This window comes from Salvia hispanica, chromosome 3, assembly GCF_029641045.1.
Source record: "Salvia hispanica isolate PSC_SH4W2 chromosome 3, Shi_PSC_v1, whole genome shotgun sequence".
NCBI classification, from domain to species: domain Eukaryota; kingdom Viridiplantae; phylum Streptophyta; class Magnoliopsida; order Lamiales; family Lamiaceae; genus Salvia; species Salvia hispanica.
The window spans coordinates 13,895,824-13,905,371 of NC_142694.1; the positions used below are offsets into that span (position 1 = coordinate 13,895,824).

Consider the following 9,548-nt stretch of genomic DNA (forward strand, 5'->3'; position numbering starts at 1 on the left):
CCCGATTTAGGGCCTTCTCGAATTAGCTGATCAAACGGGTCTTCATATGGATTGTGCTTATCATCTAAAAAAGCAAAAAAGCAAAAAAATAAAATAAAATAAAATCGCGAGTATAATTTATCGTTTGAATTACGGAGTAATAAATTTGGTAAATACCTTCTTGTAGTATCTCGTTGTGTGTATCATCTCCATGCAAATCAAATTCCGAACTCAGATCAATGTTCGGCTGATTTGAAGTCATTGACTCATCTTCATCCTCAGATCCAAATATCTAGGAGTATTAATGCGGAGTTTCAGCGGCAACTCTAAATAAAAGTAAGAGTATTTAGATGTGGAGATATTTATATATCAAGATTTATATTTGTTTTAAGAGATTTGGAATTGGATATGTAGTTATCGTGTTTTTTGATCATTGACAAGGTGGCTTCGTTCCTAGAAATTAAGTCATTCCCTTTTAGTGTAGATATATTTTGTTTGCCTCTTTGGACGGATTGCAGAAATAAATGATATGGTACTTATACGCATGAAGAGAAATATCACAATTGAAGGTCGAATTTCATTTATATATATTTGACCGGAGAGATTGGAGCTTATGTTTCTGTTTTTATCAGAATGCACAGCATTTTGAATCCAACACGGCGTATATATTTGACAGATCGGTTTATATCATGCTTAATATTATTTTTACTATTAAAATATAATAAAATTATAATGGAGGTAATATAGTAAGTAAATAATATAAAAAATAATAAAATCGGTTAATATAAAACCGGTTCAATCTGATTAAAAAGTTAAGAGCATTATTTATGTAGAAATTATGTACGAGTATCTTGGATTTTCCAAGGACGAAGTAGATAGGTTCCTTGCTTTTGAGTGGAACAAATTATTTTGTGAAATAGACCAATATTTGAATTGGGTTAATAGGCTTCACATCGTGATAATGGACCTTCTTTAGTTTTGGCCCATTTCCATGGATTTAATAACATAAATGATTTTTCTGAATGGTGAAATTTTAATTTTCTCTTAAAAAAAATCTGGTAAGAATATGATTCATTTTCCCCATATAATGAATTCTGGATTCTAAATAAACAAAAATTTACCTACAAAATATACCTTCTAAGTTCTAACTACCATCCCCGAAAAATACATCCCTAAATTCTGTTGTATTTGACGTTTTATTAATTAGGTTATTAGCATTTTTTTTAAAACCTCGGAAATTAAGAGCGGTGAAATTTAGTCAACGGAAACAGCAATTCAAAATTCAAAATGTGTTATGTCATATGTTATTTATTAAGGTTAGCTAAATATGCATATGTCAGTTTATTTTATGCATATCATTATGTCAGTTTGCACATGGAAAATCAGCAATTTGGACCTTGAAAAGTCTGTTTTTTCAATAAAATTCCAGAATTTATTTAAGGTAAACATTCGAAATCTGGATGCTACAAATCCTATAAATCCTACATATTCTTCTTGTGAAAGGAATATTCTATTGCGCAATCCATGTACTATTATTCTACCTTCAAAATAATATATTTTTAATTTATGCAGTAATAAAATTGTTACAGTTTACTTATGCTCTCTAAAAATTGAACAGAAATATTTTCTTTATCCTCAAGAATATAAAGAAGGAAAAAACATTTTTACTGGTCAACTTTTGTTTATGGCATTATCGTTACATTTATATAAGTATCAAATTCAATGTTGTGGTTTTTCAAGGCCAAATCCAATGTAGTTTAAAACTCAAAGAATAAGAATATAAAATCAGTGCGTCAGAAAATCCATTGAATCCTTCAAACTGTAGACTTTCAAAACCTTGTAGTATAACATTAATTAAAAATTTAATAAACTCAGATGTGAAAGCATATTCCTCCAACTATCTGTCTGCACAGACAGTATATGGTATTAAAATCACGCACAACACACAATGAAATTAATTAAAACCCACACCTACGGTTGATAGATTTGTAGGGTTAGCTGTATTACTTAATTTCATTACATTATACAGCTATATGCAACTATGAATTAATCGTCTTAGTCGTATGCTTTAATTAAACATTTCATGCCAAATTTGTCTAATGTTAACGTACTAATTTGTTCGGATTGATCATATGCATATATAGTGGTTAGTTAATCGCATTACTATTATAAATTTGTGGATTGATTCTAAACATGTAAACATTTAAAACCGATTTTTAATCTTAATCATGTCACATAAATTGTCACAATCACTTATTTGAGTTTATCTGTTTTGAACTACTAATACTACTTTGTTTTAAAATTCAAGAAGTTTTTCCTTTTGTTTTGTAATAATATTTATCTTTTAAGCTTTGATTAAAATAATTTGGAATTTTGAAATTGTGAACAACTTTAATTTAACAGTTTTAACTTCTTCTTTTTTTTCCAATATCACATCAGTACTGATATATTTCTTCATATGAAATCCAACATCTCAAACATATAAAAAAGTTTGTCAGAAAATGTTTGATATTATAAATACCTCGATATGCTCAGATGCAATTAACTATGTTAGTGCGATTAGTATTTATTCCAGTAATAAAAGAAGAAAAAAAGTACTCTTATTAATATAATGAAGCAAAAAAATGTGGGAAATTAAACAACGGTTAACTTCTATTATATCTCCACTTCATCAATTTTAAACATCATTTCACTAATACACATTTTGTGCATTTTTATAATCGATCATCTCCATATAATCATATGATATTTAATTTAAATGTTAAGAAGGATTTATTGCGTAGTGATAATAACTCTGTGCAAGTATTTTCTTTTTGAAGGAATGAAATTGCAGGTGCACCTTTTTGGCCAGCACGTGACTATTGTCACACTTTTATTTTCTTTTTTGCATTCCAAACTCTACACAACAAGCATCAATATATTCTCTCATTATTGGATCATGTTATATTTGCTCTTTTTATTTTATACCTTGCTTTACTTTTCATGTATTTCTACTTTAAACTTAATTATTGATGGCATGTAAAGCAGAACATAATTGGTATATATCAGGTATATAATTAAATTAATAATAGTCGAACAAAAATTTTAAAAGACCTAAATTATTGAAACAAATAAAATGAAATTTCTAAGTAATCTAAACTTTATTTCACATGGTTTTGAAATGGGGACCAGGTAAGATGGCTATCTTTGGATTATTGTCACTAACACCACATTGTTGGGCAGTGGGGAATCATTGTTTTGCTGATTAGTGTGGAAGTGAAGAAATCAATTCTTGGAATAAAATGTAAATAAAAGAATTTAAAAAATTCAAATATAACTGATGAAATTTCACGCCTAAGTAAAGCCACAAATATAGTAATATTAGTATATATAGTGGAATTATAGCGGTTAAGATAGAGGAGGAAAAATCTTGAAGTTTAGCTTGAAGTTTAGTATTTCAAAGCCATCACACTCTACAAAAAACACACAAAAAGCCAAAGATTGAGAGAATATTTGTACGCCATTGATCTTGAGATTTGTTGCTTCCCATGTCACTTGTAGCTTTTGACTTCATTTTTTTGGTAATTTATTGTGTTCATGAAAAATTGCAATCTGCAACTTTGCTTGGATACAAACCCAATGCTTAGAGCATTCATTACTTTTGAGGATTGACCATACCACAACCTATTTTCTCATATTGTGTGTAAATTGGTGTAGTAGTGATAGAGTGGTTATATGTTAATAATGAGTTTTTAACATTTGTAGTACTAGTATATAGAAAAACCAAATCTAGTGTATATCAAATTTAATGTATATGTGTGCATGGCTGCATGTATGTTTATGAAATGAGTCTGATATACGGGTTATATTTTTTTTAACAGAATACAACTTATTTAGTGGCATTATTAAAGTATATGTAGCTAGATTATTAATATTAATATTGAGTATGAATAAAGATGTGTCACATGGGCGAAGAAACACAATAATAGATCCAATAAACCTTTTTGATGATTATCTGTTGTAGTATTTGGGTGATGTAAAAAAGATTATGAGAAATATGAGAGCAGAGTGACGCATGGTTGAATGAAGAAAGTTTTTACCTTGATAGCAGTAAAGTGTAAATTTTATACCAAAAGCACGAAAAAGACGAGAAAGGCCGTACCGTTGGCAGTGTGTCATAATTTACCTTTGAAATGGGTAGGTGGGGTAAGTAATTACGATCAGTAAAAGTTAATTACTCATAAATATCTGCATGTTTTCTTGTATTGAGTGCTGATATGCCCCTTTCCACACTACATTATCCACAGTCAAACTTATTCATATACTCCTATATAGGTAGCTTCTGCAATTTTAATTACACCGCCCGTTTCATTAAATAAACTATAGTAGTAGTACTTAAAAAGACCTGAATTTTTAATTTGTAATTGGAAAGTAAGAAAAAAATATTTAACTAGTACCTCCTCCGGTAAAAGTCTCATTTCATTATTTTTGTCTTGTCTCCATTAGAAATCTCATTTTACTTATATTAGTTTTGGCAAGTGGACACACATTTCACAAACTCAAATTTTATTATAAAATCAATACAATGTATAAGAGTAGAACGCACATTCCACTAACCATTTCCACCATTTTCATTTATAAAGTCAAACAATTTATTAAAACTCGTGTCGGTGATAAATGAGACTTCTTATGGAAACCAGAGGAAATATAGTGGGGTGTTGGGGCCCATAATAATAAAGTAGTACTACAATAAAAGATAATAAGAAAAAGTTTTTATTAATAGATAGTAGTATAGAATAATAACAAAATAAAAAGGAAATTGGGTCTTTTTTATAGGATGAAAGGAATATGTTATAGTAATATGGAGTAGAAGCTAGAGATTAAATCATGTGTTGAGTTTGGCCAAAAAGTTAAATTACTCGATTGCAATATAAAGTCCAAAAATGAATACGACTCAACTCCAATGGAATCGAAAAAATAATTATTTTCATTTTATTGTTTCTAGATTTTAAATTGTCTCACGTTACGGGCACAAATAATAATGTACAATGCATGATGATGGGGAAGTTTGATTACTTAATATTTTGTTGAATTGAAAGTATATTGCTAGTATGCCTGAAACTGTACTTCCAAGGCCAAATATTTGATTTCTTTGTTTCTTGGAGCCTATATAATCATATAGTGATGTACGGAGTTTATAAATTTTAACTTATTCAGAACTTTGTGGCAACTGATGATTACCAATAACAAGAGAAGATTATTAATAATTTGTGGATTTAAAGTGGATTCATGACAATGTGTCTTTTCTACTACTATATGCCATTAAACCCAAGATCTAGACATTGATGCAAAGAGGTTTCATGCAATGAAATCCTCGTGGAATGTCAGTGTAATGGGGAGTTGTGTATTGGATAAGGCTGACATTCATTTTTAAAAGTGAATAGTGCATTCACACAGGACATGAGATATCCGCCAAAAGCCCAGAATGCAAAGCACCACTAATATTATCAACTCATTTATTTCCAACCTCCCATCTTAAATTATGATTCAATATCACACATGACACAACTAATCCCCAAGTTTTCAAGCTACTGAAATATTGAAATTAAATCTGTACATACACATAGATAAGCATAGAAATAGTAAAAAGGAAATGAAAATGATAAGAATAATAACAAAATTTTTTATCCTGGGAGGGTAGTACTAGAGGTTTAACGATTTGTACATTGCAACCAGAATCAGATTTCTCCCGCCGGCCTATTAACATTTCAAAACCACCGTGATTATTCAACTTCTTTTAAATCAACAGCTCAAAGCTTCGTATTTCACCGGAATCGGACGGTTGAAACCGGCCTGCGCCAGCAGATTACCAACCACGCCGATATCCCTGCAGAAAACGCCTTGAAAGACTGATGGTGGTGGAGTTTTGAAGGCCTTGCTTTCCACCGCAACTGCCACCCTCTCAGGCGGAGGCGGGGCCGGATGCTGAATGGCCGCGGCCGCCTTCTTCCTTTGCTTCTCAGCTGCTTCCTCATCCAGAATGATCGACATTACACTGGTGTATCCCCTCTGCACCAATCTATACAGCAACAACGACGACATTTTGGCCCGATCACGGACAGAATCGACGTCTTTCTCGTCTGCAAACTCGCACCTCTCGATGAAACTAGACGATTTATCCGGCTTGTGTTTGAGGGTGAGCAGGAGATGAGCTCTCTCGAGCTCTGATCTCGAACAGCCTCTTCTCAGTCCAATCAATGCGTAGTAATCTACGTTGCCGGTTTCTCCGGAGGCAAGTCTCTGCTTCAGCTGTTGAATTTTGGCTGCTAAGGAGCACAATTTGCCGGGAATTTCTCTGTATTGAACGCTCTGCCGCTTCCAAACGGGGCCGGGCAGTTTCCGGTCTCGGAGAATTGAGTTGTAGAGCAGTTTCAAATGCTCCAGATCATGGAGGCTGTCGGGCAAGCATCGGATGGTCTCGAACAAGCCGGCTCGGACGGTGAGGGCGTCGATGCACGAGGTTTCGAGGGCGAGGGCGCGATTGCAGTCGGCGATCGCCTCCGCGATCCGGCCGGCGGATTGGAAGGCGGTGGCGCGGTGGACGTAGCACTCCGAGAGGAACCCCTGGGGTGCGCCGCGGCGGCCGTCGAGGATTTTGGAGAAGTGGCGGATGGCCTCGGCGTAGAGGCCGGCGTCGAGGGCGGCGATCGCGGCAGCCTTGCGACGGATGAGGAGTTTGATGTGGCAGAGGAGGTGGGAGATGCTCTCTGACTCGGTCTTCGGCGGGGTTTGGGGCTGGTTGCTGATCAGATTCTCGCCGGAGCGCGGGAACTTGTTGAAGGAGAAGATGTCGTCGGAGAGAGAGATGCTCTCGCGGCGGAATGCGGCGGTGGCGAGGCGCTTTCCGGTCTGGAGGAGTACCATTGCCTCCTCCATCAAGCCGAGATGGCAGCATGCTTGCCCCAATACCGAGTACCTGTTCGATGAAATGCGTCAGATAACAGAGTCAATTGCAAATCTGGTAATTAATCAATCATCGTTGTTGAAAATTGTGGGCATAGAAACAGACGAATTTGAATTTTCGAATAGGATAAAAACGAATAAATAACGAGTTGATTAGGTCAAGCATCATTAATTGCAATCGCGTAAAATTCAAGCTTCCAAACTTAATTACTCAACAATAAACAAATCGGAGAGAAGGAGACGGAGGATTAAAGGAATTTACCTCCATTGCCCTTCCTTGTCGACGTTTTTACAGAGCCCAGCCATCACTTTCTTCCTCAAATCGGAGACGGAGAAGCACCTGAACGCAGGCTCGTCGCCGCTGGAGGAGAGGAGCTTGACTCGCTCTCTCGATAGCTGAGTCGACGAGTTATCCGACGAAGCGCTCGACGACGAATCATCAGAGGAGACTATCTTCAAGCTCGGGATATAATCCTGCAGCATATCCGCCACCTCCTTGAACCGCCGGAGATGCAGCAAACACCGCGCCTTCAGCTCGAGCGCAACCTCCATGCGCGGCGCCAGCGCCAGCGCCGCCTCCAGGAGCCCCAGCGCCGCCGCAATCTCGCTCTGCTCCTGCGTCGCAATCAACATCCTCGCTTCCCTCATGTATCTATCCACCATCTGCATACATCATTCATAATCAATATCTCCACCATCAACAATAAAAAAAAATCAATTGAGTGAGGAATCAATCATATTTACAGCACCTTTTTGTTGGTGAGCCACCAATGCTTCCTCTCTCCGCCGGCGAGAGAGGGAGATGCGACAGCCATGGCTGGATTGCAATAATCAACCATTAAAAACTCTCTCCTCCTTCAAATGTGAGTGAGAAACATGGAGTGGTATAATTCCCTCTCACGGAATTGGAGAGAGAGGAGAAGAAGGGTTTTAAACAGGAAATGCCAGCTTTGACCAGAGAGAAAGCTTGATCCCTCTATTTCATCGCTGGCGACCAGATTCTCTCTACACTCAGAAACCTATATATATAATTGCTTGCTTACTCTATGCGCTGTATCTATTTATATTCATTTTTCTTCTAATTTTATTTACTTCTCTTCCAATTATATTCATTTTCTTACTCACTCTATTAATTTTCTCGCAATTACTAATCATTTCCTTTTGCCGTTTCAAAACATTGTTTATATACAATTGAAAAATTTATGCTAAACGACAATTATTTTAAATTGTTACTCGATTTGTATGCAATGAAATAACATTCGCGGTTGACTCAATTGTAGGTCAATATTCCAAATTTGGAGATTATTTAGTTTGTTAGTAGGATCATTTAAAATTAAGTTGGTTTGCAAATACTCCTATATCGTACTGAAATTTGCAAAGCTACAATATTTTCATTTTGTTTCTTTGCTTATCAATTATTGAAGAATAATATTTTAATAAAAAGGTTATGAGCCTTTAATTCGCATTTTTTTTCCAACCAAGGGGCCTAATAATGCATATATCCACTTAATTTTATGGAGTTTATGTTAATACTCCCTCCATTCTGAATCGTATCTTATTTTACATTATTTTATTATTTTTATATTACTTGAGTCATTTATTATTAATTATAACTTTATGTAAAATAATTCAAATAATATGAGATGGAGAGAGTATAAATTAATGCGACTACACAAACTAGTGTGGTACTATTAAATTGAGCTTTGGATAAAAAATTTGTTACACTTTTTGATTACTGGGAATGAGTATATTTACTTAGTTATTTAACGGTGGTATTTTGTAATAACATAATTTAAGTATTGGAAAATTGTACTACTAGTTCAATAATTGTACCTAGATTCGTAACTAAGTCAAGATTAATAATACCTTTTGAACTAAATATGGTTTAATTTTGTTTCGATCAAATTTGGTTAATATAGATTAATCTATGGACATTTGACATTTTCACCACTCAAAAAAGAAACGTGGAATAGTAGGATAATTTTTTTTCTATCTCAATTCTCAACGCGTGATATCATGGCATGGATCTTGCAATAATTTGGAAATAAGTCAAAATTAATAATCGTCTGAATTTGACTTCTGCTATCAGAACTTACATTAGAATTAATAAATTATGCCCATCCATCAATAAACAATTTCCTTTTGCATAATGTGGTGAAGAGATGGCGTAATGGTCACACACAAACACACTAATATGTATAATTAGTTAGCTAAATCTCTTAATTATACATGCATGTATTTGGTTTGATAGTTGGCCATATCGGCTAGTTGAGATTGTTTATTAAGGAAAAATTGATTCAATAAATTATTCCAAAGCCAATTGTAAATATATCAGACTTGGCTAACAAATTAATTAGCGTAAATAAACTTCATATTTATACTTATAAAATCAGGTGTGCATTAAAATGACAACACCTCTTAAAGTAACACCATACCACCATTCATAGCCAATCATTTGTACACGTGGACGAATAATCAGCTGCCATGTGACAATCATAAACAATGCTCAAGGGTAAATTTCTCGGCCAGCAATATCTAACACGCTAGACAACAATTTTTTTCGGTCAGCAATATCCAATACACTGTTGTTTAGCGTTTATACTATTGCTATGTAGCGTTTATAATAT

General features: G+C 34.6%; 1 protein-coding gene across 1 annotated transcript; it reads right to left on the minus strand.

The window, feature by feature from the left end:
• Positions 1 to 5,618: 5,618 nt before the first annotated feature.
• Positions 5,619 to 7,984, minus strand: LOC125214940 (uncharacterized). The gene is made up of 3 exons (XM_048116178.2): positions 7,671 to 7,984; positions 7,184 to 7,584; positions 5,619 to 6,934 (listed from the first exon to the last, which is right to left on the minus strand). The coding sequence occupies exons 1-3, from the start codon at positions 7,758 to 7,760 to the stop codon at positions 5,761 to 5,763; spliced, it is 1,665 nt and encodes a 554-aa protein (XP_047972135.1). The 5' UTR covers positions 7,761 to 7,984; the 3' UTR covers positions 5,619 to 5,760.
• Between the last annotated feature and the right edge of the window lie 1,564 nt (positions 7,985 to 9,548).

What these genes read in the sequence shown, in the direction of transcription:
- LOC125214940 (XM_048116178.2), bottom strand. Translation starts at nt 7,760, where the DNA reads ATGGTTGATTATTGCAATCCAGCCATGGCTGTCGCATCTCCCTCTCTC. An exon ending in GGTGGCTCACCAACAAAAAG is followed by an intron (nt 7,585 to 7,670) that starts GTGCTGTAAATA and finishes TGATGTATGCAG; the next exon opens with ATGGTGGATAGATACATGAG. An exon ending in GACAAGGAAGGGCAATGGAG is followed by an intron (nt 6,935 to 7,183) that starts GTAAATTCCTTT and finishes TTCATCGAACAG; the next exon opens with GTACTCGGTATTGGGGCAAG.